General features: G+C 39.6%; 1 protein-coding gene across 3 annotated transcripts in view; it reads left to right on the top strand.

Annotated features, from left to right (window-relative positions):
- The window catches only part of LOC148011589 (dyggve-melchior-clausen syndrome protein), a 52,983-nt gene that overhangs the window by 7,134 nt on the left and 25,833 nt on the right, over nt 1–20,016 (top strand). For all 3 annotated transcript variants that reach the window (XM_087670057.1, XM_087670056.1, XM_087670058.1), the window contains 11 exons: nt 3,852–3,918; nt 4,043–4,172; nt 4,265–4,409; nt 4,519–4,770; nt 4,890–4,974; nt 6,576–6,831; nt 7,373–7,498; nt 8,091–8,204; nt 8,332–8,450; nt 8,622–8,709; nt 8,811–8,903. In XM_087670057.1, coding sequence (XP_087526183.1) covers nt 3,852–3,918; nt 4,043–4,172; nt 4,265–4,409; nt 4,519–4,770; nt 4,890–4,974; nt 6,576–6,831; nt 7,373–7,498; nt 8,091–8,204; nt 8,332–8,450; nt 8,622–8,709; nt 8,811–8,903 — 1,475 coding nt within the window. The remainder of the gene's footprint in view (nt 1–3,851; nt 3,919–4,042; nt 4,173–4,264; nt 4,410–4,518; nt 4,771–4,889; nt 4,975–6,575; nt 6,832–7,372; nt 7,499–8,090; nt 8,205–8,331; nt 8,451–8,621; nt 8,710–8,810; nt 8,904–20,016) is intronic.

The following is a 20,016-nucleotide window of genomic DNA, read 5'->3' as shown; positions in this document are numbered from 1 at the left end:
TTAGGGTTTTCTCGTGAAGAAAATCAGATTCCTCTCTCATCTTGGCTTTCTCTCACCTTCTTCAACCCATTCTCAGGAGATCTCAGTATTTCTCAGCCATTTTGACTAGATCTCAGCCAAACTTGGTGGGCAGTAGAGAGATCTTTGTTGTAAACTCTTAATTTTTGCGGAAATTAGGGTTTGACAGCCACCTCGAGACTCGTCCCAATTGGTGAAGGCATCGTAAATTGAAATTAGCATATGAAATTTGTGTAATTGTTAGGGAATTTAGATGCCAACCCATTCATTGTAATTTGGGGCAGCATTTGGCCAATTGGTGGTTTCATTTGTGCAAGTCTTGGGTGAAAAATCAAAGGGCTTTTTGGAACATTGAAGGAGATTGTGAATCTTAGCTTGTACTCATTTCATTAGCAATCAAGTTAAATAAATTTCGAAAGGGGTGCTAGTTTTGGGGCCAACATGGCATCCAATGTCCAAGATTATTAAGTTAAATTGTGCATTTTAATTTATGCTTATTTGCTTATTATTGTAATTAAGTGCTTAATCAAGGAATTACCTCCCTCTCTAGGAAGGCTAGTTTCATCCCAAGCCCATCTGAGTAGCTGATCTTTGGGGTGGTGGCTATGTGGCAACTTCTTGCCTTTGTCCACGTCCTACTACTTGTTGAGAGGTTGTTGTTGCGGCCTCTCACCTTTGTCCATGACCTCGTGCTTGTGGATGGGTTGTAGGAGCCAAATCACCAGATGAACTTCTTCCCCACTAACATAATCCCAAAGACCTTTTGCAACAAGCACATTTTGCATCATAAAGGACGACAAAGATATATGCAAAAAGAGCAATTACAAAAGATGGCTGACCTGGAAATCTTCAAATTCTTAGAAATTACAGCAAATGCCAAGCTATAATCAACCAAATTTAGTCAAAAGAACCACCAAATTGTGTCACACTTAACCAATACTGCCTCAATGTGCTGAAATTTTCTAGATTTTGGCAAATAGCATGTTGTCCAAGGCAATAAGAGTGCTCAGCAGCACTAAAAACACAAAAGCCCCAAAATTTGATTGTTCAATGTAAGTAGTTTAGTCAATTTCAGACTAGAAACACATTACATGTACCCATGTTTGCCAAAAATACAAAAGCCCAAAATTTTTGACCCAAATATCTGCAAATTTCTTCAATTCGTGCATTGAAGCACTTGCGAAGCAAAAATTGACCTGTTCTTGCAAAAGCCTTTTGCTTTGGTTTTGAAAATCGGATTAAAATAATAAAATATACATGTGGCAGTTGCGCAAATCTGAAAATATGCTAATGTGGCAACTCGAGAGCAAGCAAAACCAGTTCTGAGTTGCGTGGTTGCTAACATGGCGAGCTGGAACAGATCTGGAGCAGTTCTGGACTGCAGAGGTGCTGACATGGCAGCTCTGGACTGCACCTACAAAATTAGGGTTTTCTTGACTGTTTTGAACAGCCACTACAGGTTGCAAAGGTTGAGGAGAAGAAAGAAGGCGCGTTAGAAACACAGGTCGCCACATATAGGAGCAGCATGTGGGCTGAGCTAGAGTGAAGAGAGCAGAGAGAGAGCCGGCTAAATAGCTCTGATACCAAATGTATGATCGAAGTAGAGCAATGGAGCAAAAAGAAGTGAATACAACTGATAGAGAGAGGGAGTAGTCATAGCACGATAGTTGGCATAATAGAATGTAAAGTGCAGAGTACAAAGTACAAGCCCTGGACTTTAGGGTTGTGAAAGTGACTTAAAGTACGTTCATACACGGATGTGTGTATTGTGCAGTAAGTGACCAAACTGTGTAACGTAAATACATAGATAAAAATAAAAGTGACTGAGGAAAAAAACCTCTCGTACTACGGAGAGGATAAAGTGCCCCAGTGTCCTATGTGCGGATCACTGACACTTGTGTGAGCGTAGGCATGAGTAAAACCCAACAATTTATATTTGCAACACATGCCTTGACATACAGTTTGTAATGTCTCATGTAAGTAGGTTTATGCACAACCCATGGACAATACATTAGCAAGCTGTTAAGTGAATCTTTCGCTATTTACAAGGTACTTAGACATATGCACTATTTTTCCTTAGGGGGGAGACTTGCAACTGCAGGCTTACAACGATTTAGATTGGCCTAGTGACTCAAATCTTGACAGTCTACTAGTAGACATCGTCTCTTTTTGGGTCGTTCATGCATTTCATGGCCAAGTAAGAAGCAACCTACAATGGCTACCTTGTCTTGTGAGGTTGAGCATACGGAAGCTTTCACAACAATAATTGAATGTGTATGGTCACATAGATTCTTGGCTGATCTATATATCTCATTGGAGGATCCTACACCCATCTTTTGTGACAATTAAGAGTGCTATTGCGGTAGCATGAAATCCTATGTTCTATGCTTGCACGAAACACATTGAGGTTCACTATCGTTATGCCGGAGAAAGATGCTATGCAAGAGAGTTTAGCTTGGTGTTTGCTCCTACGCACAAAAATGTTGTAGACATTTTTACTGAAGCATTCTCATGTGAGAAGTTTGAGGCTTTTCGAAAGTCTTTAAACTTACTACCCTTTGGTGATTGACCTTCCTTGTACTTCATTACGTTGGCATTGCAGGGGGATGTTAGAATTTGCTAATTGTGGGCAGTCTCTGTTTTATTTTTGTGGTGTGAACACTTATTAAAGTGTCATTGTAGGGTGTGTAACATTGTCTCAAGAAATTAAAGTGGTGACATTAGGTTGTAGAGTAAGTAAACTTAAATGTAGTTAGTTAGTGGGTGTGGTTAGGTCACACCTTAGACCTAAACCTTAGTTGCACTTTCACCTATCATTCAATTCAGTTCAGCAAGTATACTTTGTTTTGCATCACATTGTCTATTGTCTATTGTTCACTCTCTCGTTTCTCACTTCTTCATAGTTGGTTTCGTTTTCTTTACCAAAAAAGGTCATAGAGAAGAGATAGTTGTTAGGACACTTGTCACACAAGCTTCCAAGTGTCCTACCACTTGTCACCTCTCATGACATATGGCTGAACACTTGTCTGGTGCTACTCTACTTTCCCTTTTTGCACTAGTTCTCCCTTTCTCCTATAAAGAGAGCTTGTTTTTCATCATTCTAGACCAGTTTTCTTGGCAGTAAGCTCTTGTATAGCGGTTGAAGATAATTTAAAATTGGCCCCATCCATCTCCATTATCATCCTCCACTTCTCCATCATCGAATACCTCCCTATTGCCTCTTCTTTTGTTTCTATTTTATAGGACAACAGAACTGTAAATTCATTCCGTCACCTTCTTCTTGAGCTCTTCAACCATTACAAAAAAAAAAAGAAATCAATTGCATTTATTCCATAGTAAGTGATGTATGTGTGCATGTACATCTTTATATGAATTTGTGAGAGTGAGAATTGCTTCTTCTCATTCTTAGGTTGATTGTAATTGAGCTCTTTCCTAAAAGACTTGGGTAGTGCAGAAATACATTCTTGTGTTTGGGGGGGTGTGGGTTGTCTATCTTCAATCCTCAATCTTGTCTCCCTTAATTTTATGTATTTTGGTGGCAGCATTGGCAAGCGAATGATCATTGATTATGCTGTTGGTACAATCACTTGCCTATATGTGATACTTTAGTGAATTTAGGATTTCTATGGGGATTTGTAAAATATATAGTGGCATCTATTTTTATTGTTTGTTTACTGTGAATTGTGTTCTGATGGCCAGGCCTTATCCAAGCACTATGGCTTTTAAGATCTTGTTTAACTCTTGGAAGAGAACATTTCTGGTTTTTGTCAAATACATCCAACCAGTCTAGTTCTGAGCTTCAAATTCACATTCTGTTTTCCTGTTCTGTACAGGCAATCAGGACGTAGCTGGCTTTGTTGTTTCTTCTGTTCTGTCTTTCATTTCTAGCTCAGACATCAAGTAAGTGTGGCTGATTGTATTTTGTGCAATTTACTCTCATGTGAATCTTTGCTGGGAAGAAGGAGATCTTTCTGCGGATTGATATTTTTCTTGTCTATTTATGCTTTTGTTTTCCTGTCTGAAGTCCTTCCACATATCTGTTGCATTTGGAAGTTGGGAACCTTTTGCTGGTCATGATGTCAACACAACTACATTCATCTGTCTCTCTGGGACCTCAGGATGCCCATATTTTCCTTAATGCAGCTATGAAGCAGGTATTCTGATTGGTCTGTTTTCTATACACTTGGGTTGACTGCTGTTTTGTTAGAGGCTTTTTTGTATAATAGACTACCACTATGTTGTGCAGGAAAGAGCTCTTGTGGGCCTGGTTGTACGCAAACTACTGCTGTCGTACATAGCAAGAATATCTCTACCATCAGATGCGGCACAGTTTATGAATCTCTCCAAGACCAATCAGCAAGGAGTGCTTCAAAGGGTTGGTTCAGCAGCTGGTTAGTGTTGTTGATGACTCTTTTGTAGAAAGTGTGTGGTTGCTAGTTGTTGGCTGATGAAGCTACATATTTTGTAGTAAAATTAAACTTGAGGTCATTTGTGCTGCAGCCACAGTTTTGTGGTTACCATACTATACATATAGTTACTTGGTCAGCTCTAATAGTAATGCTGGAACAAGCCCTTTGGCTGAAAACAGTTTGCTCCTACTCTTGGTCCTTGTACACTATCGCAAAGGTCATCAAACAGAGGAAGTGCCAGAGAAAACAGTGGAAATAAAAGATGCAGCAACAACAGTGGCAGACCCAGGCCTTTTTTCAAATCCTTTCGCCCAAGCACTTGATCTGGCAAGGGATACTGAATGTACATATCTTCCAAATTTCACTTGATTAATCTAGGTATGCAAAATAATAAAACGTACAGTGGAGGAATGGGAGCTGTACAGAGTTTGATTTAGTGCTTGTTTTTGTATTGTATGACAGTTGAACTTGTGGATGTTGAGAGTAATACAGAAGATGGATTCTTCACAAAGATACCTTTTGCGCCACTTTATGATACCCTTGGATCGTAAGTTGCTGTTGTGGCAATTCTTTACATTAGTTCTGTAAGCAAATTACATTTCCACCAGTAATGCTTTTCAAGCATGACTCTTAATACATTATGGATTATACAGTTTCCTTTAGTAGCACATAAGGAAGAGAGAATAGCATGCAGAGTACTTACTAAAGAAAGGAAAATTATTCTGATGATGGCAGATGGTCAGACACCTTTCGTTACTATTAGGTCTAATTTTCAATGAGTGGACCATGTATGGCAGATGGGGCCCTAATAGATCAGCCACATCTTGGAATTGGATCAGCATAGAAATATAAGCCAGGGCCAGATCAAGCCCAAAGGGCAGCTGTGAGCTAGATGATGGTAGCCGTGAGATTGAAGTTGGAGACACTAGGTGTCATTTCTGCGTTGCCTGTGGCAACAGCAATGCGAGTCTAAGTTGTGTGGCGGGCATGTGGTCAAGACAACTTGGAGGCATCCCAAGAGCCCATTGGGCCTGTACCCAGTCATTCAAGAGGAGTCAACTCTCCCTTGTTAACCTGGGAATCCTTTGAACAGTCCTCCAATAGGGCATTTATAAGTGTCTTGTCACAATTCGCTGCTTCCACTTATTGCATGATACATCCTATCTCAGTAATCCAGTATTTTAAGTTCTGAAGGATTGTGGTCCGAAGATGGGATTGTGTTGCAACCAAAGCAAAGTGCTCTCCTTAAGGGCTTAATTGCACATGAGATAGCTTATAGGCCTCACTTCAGCATCCTGGGACAAGTGCTTTGTCACACCCAAGTTTGTATCAGCAGCCACCCTCCTTCCCATTGTAAGGGTCATAGTGGTTGTTTTCACAAGAGTTTCCTCTCCTATCAAATGAGGCCTTTTGTTGTAGTTGCTGGTCTGGTGCACTCCATACCCTTCCATTTTGGTGGAATTGTGATAGGGTTAGAGATGGAGCCGGCTGACCAGGGCCACCCAGTGTCTCTAGCTTGAGGACCCAAGTGTTGTGTTTGTGCATGCACCTAACTAACTTTTAGAGCTTTTGGTCTTTTGTATTGCCTTTTCTTTTGTCTCTTTTCTCCTCTTTTTTTCTCCTTCAATTTCTTGTCTCTCTAGAAGTAGGCTGCAGGCACAATGTTTAAACAAGGTAAGTCTTGCTCATCAAGTACTCTTTGATGGCCAGCAGATCTGGATAGGGGATTGTGAAAAAGGGATTAGAGTAATGGCAAACTAACTCTTGGCCATATCCCCTAGCAGCTCTAGGAAGTAAATCTTGAAAAGAGGTAAATTTTTGTTCCTGCTGCCTTAGCCCACCAGCATGCTTTTTGATTGGATACCTTTTAGGAGATTTCGGGTTTGACCTTCTTTTTCCTACTCTTGTTGTACTTGTGAAATATGCGACTTACTAGGGAGTCTCTTCTGATACCAAGCTCCATGATACTGTGTGTGCTAATCATAGGAGCTCATTTGCTAAAATACAAAGCAATATTATGAAGGGACATGCAAAACTATATCTTTGTCCAACACCTGCACATGTTGTTACATGGATCATGTGGGACTTCCTAGGAGTTGTCAATTTAATAATTGCTTTTTTCTGACAGTCTACATGTTTTTGGTGCAGTTGTTTGATGGACGAATGTTCAATTCTTCTTTTGTACTCTTTGGTTCGAGGCAAGTCAGCTTTCTTGGAATATGTTCTTGTGCGAACTGATTTAGACACTCTTGTAAGTACATCTCCTTACTTAATACACGCATATGAGCTGCTGTTAGTCATTGTTAGCATGGTTCTTTGTTCAATTCTTCTTTTGTACTCTTTGGTTCGAGGCAAGTCAGCTTTCTTGGAATATGTTCTTGTGCGAACTGATTTAGACACTCTTGTAAGTACATCTCCTTACTTAATACACGCATATGAGCTGCTGTTAGTCATTGTTAGCATGGTTCTTTTTTTATTGTTCAAAATAGAATCTCAATGGGCTAATGAGTATAAGTGATGTCTTGCTTGTTGGCACTTCACTCTCAGTTTCAGGCTGTTGCATGGGCTATCAATGTAGGTTATGACTCTAGGCCTAGTAATATTTAAGCATGGTTACTGTTGTGTGATGAGACTCAGTTTCATACACTGGAAAACATATATTGTTTTGTTTGTTGAAATTAATGGAAGATGTGCTGTTTTGTCTGTTGGAAGGTTTGTATGGATACTTTGTGAAGTTCTTAGTTGCTATATGAAACAATTTTCTTATGCACAAAGCGGTTGCATTTTATCTTTCAATGTTTATCGTGTATGTTCAAAGTGTTTATTCGGTTCAATGTAATGTCCCTTTGGTTTTAAGGTTGTTTGGTTCAGTGGAATGTCCCTTTGGTTTTAAGGTTATTTGGATTCTTGAAATGTTCGATGACTAATAAGGATTTTGTTTGCAGCTAATGCCATTGCTCGAGATGCTCTATGATGCTCCAAGAAAGACTCCTAAACAAATTTATATGCTGCTAATTATACTTCTCATTCTCAGCCAAGATTCATCTTTCAATGCAAGCATACACAAACTTGTAAGTGCTTTAGGTCTTGGGTGCTGTTTTCTCATATATTACTCTTATGATGTGTCATTGGATGTATGGGATTAGGCAAATTACCCCAAAGGCTTAGGCAATATGCGAAGATTGTTTAGACATTTCAAACACACAAATGATTATGAGCTTATATCTGATATTTAGGTCTGCATGTTTGGATTAATAAGCATTCAAGTGGCACACACTTATTTGTCTACTTGCTTTTATATTCAGCTTTAAATCCTGGATTACTACAGTACTTCAGTGTAACAGTGAGGTGTTAAGCTTGCATTTTAGATTGCTTGAGTCATTAAGTGGTCTTCTTAGTCATATTGCTCTTTTCTGAAGCTGTTGTTGGTAAATTATGAGTTTGTGTTTACGTCAGCTGCTGAAAATCAATAATAGGGCCTGGGAAAAGTTGGAAGTTAAGGAAAATAAGTCACAATGGCTACCATAATTAACACAAATGTTCACCAAATTCCAGCACATTTTATCATAGACATGCACTGTCATCTATGTAAATTCAAAAATTGGGGTGGATGGTATGATGTCGTGATTCTTATGTGAAAGTTTTTACCTGATGATTATACAGGTATTGCCAAGTGTTCCCTGGTACAAAGAACGACTTCTGACCCAGACAACTCTAGGGTCATTGATGGTTGTGATATTAATACGAACTGTAAAATATAACCTCTCAAAGTTGCGGGTGAGTAGAATAATCACAAATTTGTGCAACATAGGGATTCCTTCTGCAACTCCTAATTGTATCTTTCAACTTGTTCTTCATCCCTCTGAAAATACTTATTATTACAAGTCTTTCTTTTCTCATACAGGATGTGTACTTGCACACTAATTGTTTGGCAACTTTGTCAAATATGGCTCCACATGTTCATAGATTGAATTCTTATGCGGCGCAAAGGCTAGTGAGCCTTTTTGATATGTTGTCACGCAAGTAAGAAACAAATTGTGTGATTGTAGCTATTTGTTGCTGCTTTGCTGCCTAACTGTGCTCAGTTCTTTTGCTAATTTGCGAGAGCTTGTGCTATGTGCTAGTTAGTATTAGCTGAGTGAAGGGACCTTATTACTTAATTATGCAAATAAACATGTTTTGGTTTTTTTGCAGGTATATTAAGCTGGCAGATTCTGGTATTAGTTGCAAAATATCCTTGAAGTCAAGCTCTTTGGATGGGTTGGAGATGGGAGATGATGTGGTGAGACTGAATTTCTGTTGTTTGGACAATAATATTTATGATGCACATTGTTGCTCTGGCTAGCATGCCAATTATGCTGGTCCTTTGGTTCTTTTGTGCAGCCTACTGAACTTCACATCTATACAGATTTTTTGAGGATAGTTCTTGAAATAATCAATGCTATCCTCACATATGCTTTACCCCGGAATCCAGAGGTAAGTTCTTATTTTCAGCTAAGTTATATAGATATTCTGATGTGTCTGTTCCTATTAGTTAATGCAAATTGCATTGGGTGCATATTAGAATCCACAGCAGGGGGGATGGGTGCAAGTCTACCAAGGCCCTGCATGTGGCGATTTTGATGTATAATGCATGGGGAATCAAATCCTGGCTAACTGAGTGAGAAGGTACTGCCTTTGAGGATCTGGTGACGGGGGCTTTTGTGGTTGGTAGTTGAAAGTTGTGACTGCAGAGTGGCTTCACTGTGGAATACTCTCTTTGGGGAGATGATGGTCCTCCTCCAATGTGAAAAAATTCAATATACACGTTTGAGAGATTGATTTCCTCCTTGTTGCACTGATGAAGCAAGTTAATCTGTGTATGCATGTGCATGTTGATAGTGGCTGCTTGATGGATCTTCTTTAGCCTGCTCCCATGAGAGCCACCGGCTGTTAGACAACTCTCTCTTGAGTTTGTTGTGCACTTGTTCATTTATTTATTTTCTTTAGAGTACTTATTTTCTTTTATTTTTGTGTTTTGCATTTTACGTTTTTACGTTTATGTCGAGTTCTCTGTGTTTCAGTCATGGTCGTACTCTCTGTGTTTTCTTTTGCAAACCCTAGCATATCTCCACATAGTATTAGAGCAGATGCTTTTCTAACGAGTTACTTGAGGCTATCGTGGATTGCTTGGTTGGTTCTTGATTACACTATTCATCGTGTGTTGACTCATGATGGCTCAGACCACTTCATCTTCTAATCCTTTGATGTTTTCTTAGGCTATTCCTGCAATGAAGGCTTTGTTGAGGCATTATGATCTTGATTTGGGGGGGGGGGGGGGGGACAATGCTTCATCTCCTAATCATTCTTTTAGAGATCATTCACCAAGGCCCAGCTCTTCTTTGCCTCATATTTCTTCACAAGGTGTGTCTCAAGTTGGAGCACTTTGCTAAAGAGATTGATCACCTCTCAGTTGAGGAAAGATTATTTACTCCGGACACAACCGAAATTTCGAGTTCTTCACAAACAATCTTGATGGCAATTTTGTACAATCCATTTTTGTGTGATTTTTATATGTGTATATTGCTTCTTCAATCATGTAGAGAATGATTGTAAGTCATCTAGGAGACCTTGTTGGGTATTAATATGGATTTGAACAAAACTCTATGATGAAAGATGTTTCACAAGGTAATCATTTATCTTCTGTTTCATTTGAGTACGAGTTTGGTGCTTTACATTCACCTTCACAGTTACTACCCTTTCTTTCTACTTTCACTTTATATTTAGATTCATCTTTGTTCAATCTAGAATTCTACTTTAGTCCTGCCGTAGGTTATCTCGTCTTAGCTCACGTTGTCTTTGATGTACGTTTAGGTTTTAGGCCATCACTATACACTCAAAGGTGTACCACTTTACATCGTGGTGCTTTGTTGCCAAGAATGCCATTTGTGCACTATGCACCACCTCCATATTTGCCAGTATATCACTCTATCCTTTCATCCTATTGTTTGGGGAATCCCCCTCTTGCACACTGTACCACTCTTGGTTGCTCAAATGCACAAAACCCCTCCTTTTGTTGATGAGTCATCTTCTTCTTTTGGGAGTGAAAAGGAATCACCTACCCATATAGACACTGTCCCATCCTCCGTGATTGCTCCTAAATACATACCATATTCGAATGTTGATAGTCTCCTTATTTGAAGAAAAAAGGGAGTGGTAAGTCCCATCTTTACAAAGTCCTCGCTAGCATTACTTGCCTAAAAAGAATAGGTTTTGTAAATTTTTCCAGAAACCCTGTGAAATGTCCCTCTAGGATCCAACTTGCATGAGATACGACGCAAGCCAAACTCACCATAAAAGGGGTTGGATATCGGACTCACCTAGTTGTAGAGCCGAATGGGCTCACCCTCGAGCCTTGGAGCTAGCAGCACCCTGGGCCACAACCACATCCCAAGGGTTGGTGTCCCATACCACTAGCCTATACCATCCCAGTGTAGAGATGCATCAGCCGATGGGCCAAGAGTCTGAGAGTGGTGATCACAAAATGAATGTGCTCAATAAGGCCTTGAGTCCTATAAATAGTCTATGGCTGCCTTAACCCAAAGTACTCTTAGTCCATTTGCACTAAGTTACTTCATGGCGATCGTGACCAATGCTACTAGCACCCATTCGGATGTCCAAGGACATAACACTTTCCTCTTGATGAATGATTGCTATCCTTAACAAAATCCTCAGGAACAAAGTGAGGAAAACGACTCTTCAATGAACATATTGTACCGACTCCTAAGTAGCCTTTGCCTTTGGGTGGTTTTTCCACGTGACCAAATACTCAGGGTAAACGGTTTGATGGGATTGTTTAGTCAAAGGTCAAGAACCATTGAGTGGAACACAATGAGCAGTATCCTCAAGCCGCGGGACTTCCTCAATTAGGATAATCTACCCTCCTTGTCCGAGTCATTCTTTCAAACGACTCACATGATACATAGGGTGAACTCGAATTTCTGAAGGTAAGTTCAACTCATAGAAAACACTACTTATCTTGGTAATTTGGAAAGGATTTCAATGTTAGACATGCTTAATGTTCTACCCTCATAAGGGGCTAGCAATGATTCATGGTACCCTAAGTTGTAAGGCCTGCATTATGAGGAGAACCCATGTGTGAGCTTGGATATTGGTTGGGTCTTGACTTATACGCCAAATGAGGTGTACGTGATCATATGGCAAAAAGGTGACCTTTGTGGATCTAGCCTTTGGGTTAGATAGAGTGGTTATGTTGATAACAACTTGAGGCACAATGCATCGAGTTGCTGGGGGTGGGAGTTATCAAGGACCTTATTTTGGGGTCTGCAGGTTGCAAAAGTGGCCCCTAGCTAAGAGGACTTAGGGGAGCTAGTACTCCCCCTGACAAGGGTTTGGGAGCAACGACTTCGGCTCGACAGTAAAGGAAATATTCCTTGGCTGACTAGACTACCTTCTCAAGTTATAAAATGAAGATTTTTTCAAAGCCACTGCAAATCTATTTTTCATCTAGTCAGAGTTCTTCTAGCTAGCCTTATGCTCTTCGCCTATTATTTGTTTGGATCGCCATCTAAGCTTTAGAGTGGAAGCACATGGGTGGATAGAGCCATCTTTGTATCAATTCATTTGAAATTAAAGCAGTTTTTGTTCTTCTCATATTTGCTGTGTATTCTTTACTCCTTGCTTAGATTTTGTCCATTGCACCATGTAATTTTTACATGTTATCAAAGCTGGGGGGGCTCTAAGGAGTGAAGAGTACACGAGAGGCAAAGGCTTTAACAGTGAAGAGGAGAAATGTCATCTACTACATTAGGTAGCGGTGTCGGCGCATTAGGCGGTAGTGCTATTGTATTGATAATTCAAACACTAAGGATTTGTCCATCAACCTTCAATGAAGGCAAGTTAGATGTTACAAACTACACTTTGGAATTTGAAAATTACAACCGTCCTTGATTCTTATGAGCTTTTGGAGATGGTGTTGGGGATTGTCCTAGAATCCCAATCCACCTGTGACCTATCAAATTCTAGTATTATGATTCCTTCAAATGTGGAAGATACAAAGCTGCTCTTATAGTGTTTTGATCTTGATTCAACATATACAACCAAGGCATTAGAGGCTTAAAATATATTGAGAAGCTAGTATGAAACGTGAAATCAAGCAAGGATTCAAAACTTGGAAAATCAACTAGCAGTAGAGAAGTTTAATGAAGGAGAGACAACTGAAGTATTCATTGCTCGGATCAAGAATCTGCGTGGCCAAATGGGTGGTGTTGGGATACAAAAGACTAGTGAGGAGCTGGCTCAAAGGTGTCTTCAGATTTGTCCACCAAAGTCTTATGGATTGGAAATTGTCCTAAATACTCAAGTGAGGCCCCAAGCTTTGACATTTGAGGGATTTTGTGCACTACTAATGGAGGAGTTACTTCTTAAAGTTTGAGAATGTAGCAGTAATGGAGGTGTTGCATTCTCCGCCAATGTGAAAGGCAAAGCTGATTTCTCTACCAATGGTGACAAAAAGAAGAAGGGTGCTAAGAAAGAGTCAAATAAGGAGAGTGCTTTTACTGTAAGAAGAAAGGACATGCAATTGTAGATTGTTGTGTCAAGAAGACATATGAAAAGAGTGGCATCGTGAAAACTAAAGGGGAGAAGACAACCAATATGGTTGAAGCAAAGTTAGAGTTATTCATGGCGGCCATCGAGAAAGTGTGATTTTGGGTGCAAGGAATATATACCATTGACTCATGGGTATTGGATAGTGGCGCCTCCTGTTACGTAACCAATAAGAAAGGTCTATATAGTTCTATGCAACATCTATAAGAATCCGTTTCTGTGACAGTTGGGAATGATACAAAATGCCTTGTTGAGGGCACATGTATCATTTTTTTTGTTGCTGCAAATGGTGAACAAAAAAATCTTTTAAATGTGCTATATATTCTAGAGATCAAGAGAAATTTGTTATTAGTTGCTTCTATAACTGATCTTGGCCATGAGGTGAGGTTTAGCAAGATAGGTGTAGAAATTATTGATAGTGTTGGCAAAGTTGTTAGCAAAGGAAAAATAAGGAACAACTTGTATGAAGTGCGTGCTCTTATAGCATCGTTGGTGTGGGCATGAGTAAACTTTGGCATGAAAGATTTAGTTATATTGATTTTGTAGTATTAAAAGAATGCATAAGCAAGGTATGGTTACTCATACTTGCAATAATTGAAAAAAGAACCGTGTGAAGCTTGTATGATGGGTAAGCAACAGACAAAGGCATTTCCACAAAATCCCTCTAGAGTTGGTGCATGCTAACTTGTGCGGTAAAATGCTTATACAAGCCTTGGGGGGATCTTTTTATTTTATGTTGATCGGTGATGACAACAGTAGAAAGATGTGGGTGTACTTTCTTTGTGATAAGGCGCAAGCTTTTGGTAAGTATAAAGAATTGCTAAATCTTATTGAGAATGAAGCATGGCAAAGTGTGAAGTAGTTTAAAAGAGATGGTGGTGGTGAGTTCAACTCAAAGGAGTTTGAAAACTTTTGCAAGAGCAAAGGGATTAAGCATCAATTGATGACACCTTATATACCTCAGCAGAATGGCATTGCTGAATGCTGAAATCGCACCATTGTGGAAATGGCAAGGTGTATGCTTAAGGGCAAGGGATTGCCTAACTAGTTTTAAGTAGAAGCTATTAATATTGTAGTCTATATTCTCAATCAGAGTTACATAAAGGCTCTTAAGAGAAAAACTCCTCATGAGATCTATATTGGTAAGAAACCATCTGTCTCGCACTTTAGAACTTTGAATGTGAATGTTACGCATGTGCTTCAAAGGATAAGAGAAACAAGTTAAAATAAAAAAGCACAAAATGTATCTTCTTGGGTTATAGTGATTAGCAAAAGGCTTACAAATTGTATGACCAAGAGCAAAGAGGATCATAGCGAGCCATGATGTGGTGTTCAAGAAGCTGCCATATATAGTAATGGAGGAGGATACAAGTTCTTTCAGTTTATCATCTAGCAAAAAAGTAGTCCATTATGAACCTATCCTAAGAGCTGTCGCCACCCTGAAGGAGGAGGTCACCGGAAAAGCCAGTGCTGAAATGGGTGAAGTAGCTCTATGATCATAGTAATCCTATGCTTATCACTATTGAAAAAAGGACAAATGGATGAAGGAGGTCCCAGAGAATAAAGAAGCAAAGAAAGGTTTTTGCTCACATAGTCAATATGGCCTAGATGGCTGAAATTATGAGAGAAGTAAAGGAGCCGATAGACTTGGTAGAAGTACTTGCCGATCCAGTATGGAGAGTAGCTATGCAAGATGAGTATGACAATATAATGAAGAATGATACTTGGGAGCTAGTGGATCGGCCAGATAAAAGGAAGATTATTGGCACCAAGTAGTTTTGAAAGGTAAAATACAAGACTGATGGAAGCTTAGAAAAGTACAAAGCCAGATTAGTTGCATAAGGATTTTTACAGGTTGAAGGATTTGATTTTCAAAAATCATTCGCTTCAACTACTAGCATGACTACTATTCACATAGTACTCGCAATGGCCACTCATAAAAAGTGTGCAATTTATCAAATGGGTCTTAAATCAACATTCTTGAATGGTGACCTCAAGGAGGAGGTGTACAAGGCTTAACCATTGGGGTTCGAGACTCCTCATTTTGAGAACAAAGTTTGTAAGCTACAAAAGGCATTGTATGGGTTGAAACAAGTCCATAGAGCATGATATGAGGGGATATATAAATTCTTTTTAGGCTTGAATTCCAAAAGATGTGTCTCAGATGCTAACTTGTATGTTTGTGGGGGTGGTGAAAAGTCTGCAGTGATTGGCTTATATGTGGATGACTTTCTTATGATTGTCTTATATGTGGATGACTTTCTTATTATAGGTGACTATAAAGATATGATTTATCAAATTCAAGTCTTTGAGCTTTGAGTTTGAAATGATAGACTTGGGCTTGTTGCACTATTGTTTGGGGATTAAAGTTTTGCAAGAGCCTACCAAAATCTTTATCTCTCAAAAGAAGTATGCATGGGAGATCTTAAAAGCATTTAGCATGACTGAGTGTAAGGAGAGAGCTACATCTATGGAGGTTAATGTGAAGTTATTCATTGAGAATACACTAGTACTAGTAGACAGTGGGAGGCATAGGAGGTTGGTTGGCAGCCTTATCTACTTGTGCAATACTAGATCATATATCAGTTTTGTTGTTGGTGTTTTGAGGATATTCTCAAACAAACCACGAGAAAGTCATTGGAAAGTTGGTATGGAAGGGCTTAGATACTTGAAGGGAACTCTTGACTATGGTATCACATATGATTCCGGAAGTGCTTGTGGGGAACTGTAACTCAGATTAGGCAGGTGACAATCATTCTAGGAATTCAGTTTTTTTCTGGATATTGTTTCTCTTTGGGTTCAGGAATCTTCCCTCGGGTTAGTACGAAGCAACCAATTGTGGCACAGTCTTCTATCAAAGTAGAGTACAAGGCAGCTTGTTTTGCTACATGTGAAGCAGTATGGTTAAGGAGGATTCTATGGCATATAGAAGTACAGGATGAAGATTTAACAGTACTAAGATGTGACAATCAAAGATGCATCGCCATTGTCAAAAATCCAAATTTTCATGCATGTGTTAAACACATTGAGATTCAGTATCATTATTTTTGTGACTTGATCGAGGACGGGAGCTCTCATCTACTATCCAATAGAGGAGAATGGAGTAGGTATCTTCAGCAAAGCTCCTATGAAGGATCTACTTTGAGTTCATCTTTAGAGACTCCGGGTTGGTTCGAGGATGTAGTTCACTTGTTGTAGATGGACATTGAGAGGGGTGGTGTTAGATATCCTTAATGTCCCACCCTTGTAAGCCCCCACCAATGATTCATGGTACCCTAAGTTATAAGGTCCCCATTACCAATAAAAGATGTTTTCCAAGGAGTGTTTTAATATAAGCTTTCCACACAACCCAAAAATGAGATGACAAGGAGTGCTAATAAAGTAATTGCCTTTGTCTGAATACTAAACTTGACGAGAAACTTTCACAATTTACAGCCAAAACACGAGCACATCTAATCCATAGTCAACTATGAATCTTTTAATACCACAGACACATTGTGTCTCATAAAATGTAGAGCGTCTTTACCTCAAAAGAAATTCACAAAGATTTTTGAAGAGATTCTCACTCAAAATCATCATATCTTATTTTTTATTGTGATGATACATGGATCCTTTAGCATCATGCTCGTAGAAGTTCAAAAAATATACAAGTCGAGGAGAAGCTATATGTGAATCCTGGACATTGATTGGGTCTTGGTTTGTACGTCAGATGAGGACTTATATGACTAGATGCCGAAATGGGGTGACCTTTGTGGATCTAGCCTTTGGGTTAGCTAGAGTAGTATGTTGGTAGCAACTCCTACCAGAATGCATCGAGTTGCGGAGTGGGGGAGTTATCAAGGACCCCTATTTTGGAGTTCGCAGGTTACAGAAGTGGCCTCTGGGTGGGGGCGTGTCTCAGGGGAGCTAGTGGCCTCTTTGACGGGGGGCTTGGGGCAGTGCCCCTGGCTTGACGGTAAAGGAAATATTCCTTGGCTAACTAGGAAAGGTTCATAATATGGTTGGATAGGCCGACTAGGCTATCTTTCTGAGTTATAAAACGAAGACCCCTTCAAAGCCAATCGTAAATCTATCTTTTATCTAGTCAGAGTTCTTTCAGTTAGCCTTGAGCTCTTCTCCTATCATCTATTTGGATCACTATCTAAGCTCGACAATAGAAGCACACAAGTGGATAGGGCCATCTTTGTATTAGTTTATTTGAAATCACAGTAGTTTTTGTTCTCATATTTGCTATGTATTCTCTACTCCTTGCTTTGATTGTGTTTGTTGTATCATGCAATTTTTACACGCAATACCTTGAAGATAATTTATAGCACTTACTGGTAGTCATTGAATCAGAGTCCTTTGGGACTTTAAGGTAAATCCACATGCCTTCTTGGAGCACCCTAGGAGTATATGCTGATTAGATAAAATGTGGCATGGTCCTTGGCCATTTTAATGCTTTGCCTCGTAATTGTCAACATCTCTTGCGTATCGTGTAGAAAGTCGACTATGGATTGCACTTATACCTCCCTAAGCTCTATAGCAATTGGTGGTTTTGGCTCATAATCATATATAAGCATAAATTGGCTGTAACCAATAGCCGAATGCTTAGCATTGTGATAAGCAAACTCAATTTGACAAAGATAACACTCCCAATTAGATTGTTTATGAGAGACATGCACGAAGCATATCCTCCATGGTTTGATTTGCGTCTGTTCAGTTTGCCTATGGGTTTTTGGATGTTGGGAGGATGACATAGACAATCAAGTTTCCAATTTTTGAAGATTGTTTGCCAAAAATGGCCAGTGAACTTAGGGTCTCGGTCATTGACTATTTCATTGGAAAAACCATAAAGTCTATTAAGGTGTTTGATAAAGAGACCAACCAACTCATGGCTTTTCACAGTTGTTTTTGTAGGAATGAATTGAGCTATTTTCATCAATTGGTCAACCATAACCTTGATTGCGTCATCACCTCGATTTGTATTATTTGATTTGATGGTACTATTTGATTGAAAGATCCAAGTTTGATTGGACGTGATAAACTTGGTTAGCGGGCACCATGTGGAGTCATAGTCTTTGCATGAAGTGAGAAGAAATAAAATTACGAGTAGAATCATTATCAAATAAAATTGTAACGTCTTGGGTATTTATACGCCTTATGACCTTTAAAAGATTATGTGGGCCAAAAACAATTTTAGTAATGAGACTATTGTTGCTATTGCTAGCACTAACAAAACATTTTTCGAATAAAATTTCAAGAGAACTACATGGAGTCTTAAGAATATTTATTGAAGTCCTTGAAGTAGACTTCACTTTTTTTATCTGGGAACATTGGCGATTGCCGCAAAAATGACCGGTGTGAATAATGATCCTTTGGCTGATCCTCGTTGCAAGTGACATTACACTTGCCGTCCTTTTTCTTATGCAACTCTGAGGTGGGCTGATGAGTTGCTATTGAGGTAGACGACTTCTTTGACTTAAAGATCGAGGCAACTTGATGGGAACCTTTATTCTAAAAAATGGATTGAAAATCAATCCCAGTCGTTGGCTTAGGGCGTAAGCCCATCCACCAAATGTACGCCTTTCCTTGTAACATGATTTGTATTTCCTTGATGTGTTATGCGTCATTGAATTGATACAAATCAAAATGCGCTGTCCATTTGGCCAGCCATGAATTGATCATCTCATCACATTTCTTCTTCGCCCCTTTAAAGGAATCAACTTGAAATTGAAGAGGCAACATCCTCATGGTTGCGGGCACAAATGGAAAATGGGGAGTGTGTAACTTGGCTAATTGCTATTGCATTTCCTTTACTTAGCTTGGAGGATCGCCGCAATGGACAAATCTCCTTTGGACTTGAAAGAAGAAGAAGCTTCATGATGCTACTTGTATGTGTCTTTAGGTTCTCAGGAGAAGCCAGATAGACATCCTTCATGTGCAGAGATTTAGTGGGAATGGGCGTATCAAAGGGAGAGACACAGGGAGAAGACATGGTATTGACAAGAAGAGAGGTTTTGAGAGAGATTGAGAGAAGAGTTGATCTGGAGTTCAAGGAGTGTGAGAGAGAAAAGCAAAAGCACTAGAAAGCAATCTGCTTTAAATGCAGGATTGAGTCCTCCTTTTTTTGGGTGGGTGGAAAGGAGAGGGGCAGCTTTAATCGGACCGTTTTTGTATTGGTTAAGGCTTTTTTTAAAAGCCACGTAGATGCCAATGAAACGTCCCCTAGGATCCAACCTGTATACGAGACATGATGCAAGCCAAACTCACCATAAAAGGGATTGGACATTAGACTCACCAAGATGCTACAATATAGATTTTCTTGCAATTATTTCCGTATATTCTTGGTGTTCTCTAGAGAGCTCTGCGTGATAGGGGGCCTCACAAGGGGGTCTGAGTTGGGTTGTGGGTGGTTGAAAAAATTGGGGATTGTGGACCAGGGTTGTTTCGATCATTTTGAGTATCTAAATGACCATATTAGAGTTCATATGACAAAGTTATGGCTGAAACAACCTCTCCAAGTCCAATGTGATCCATAGAAGGAATGTGATGAGACCAATATTGACTCGGGGCGAGCGAAGTGGAAAGCTCATTTCAATTTGTACCGGTTCGATGATGCTCAACATATTTGATAGAGATTATGTTACAAGGGAAGGTGCACACTTGGTGGGCGGGGCTGTGTCCGAAGGCAGAGACATGGGCCGATTTTCATTTGTTTTTTGGAAATTGATGATTGGATTGAAAATTTTTGCCCGATTTTTTGAGCTTGGTATGGGGAAGAAGACCTAGGATGTACATTCATAGGAGTTTAAAGATCTTCTTCACAAAATGAAGGCCACCTGGATGAACTATATGTGTTACTCTATATGCAATATCCTTTCGGGTTTTTGTTGGACTATCAGAATGAGGTTCTCCGTAACTCTTTACATTCCCTAGAGGATGTCTACAGGTACGCCAAAAGCTTTGATGGCACTTTGATTGTGAGTAAGGCCAGCCATGT

The sequence above is a fragment of the Lygodium microphyllum genome, chromosome 28 (assembly GCF_053477565.2).
Source record: "Lygodium microphyllum isolate KBCC chromosome 28, Lygodium_microphyllum_v1.1.10, whole genome shotgun sequence".
NCBI classification, from domain to species: Eukaryota; Viridiplantae; Streptophyta; class Polypodiopsida; order Schizaeales; family Lygodiaceae; genus Lygodium; species Lygodium microphyllum.
The sequence above is the reverse complement of the archived record's forward strand: the minus strand, read 5'-3'. Positions and strand labels throughout refer to the sequence as shown.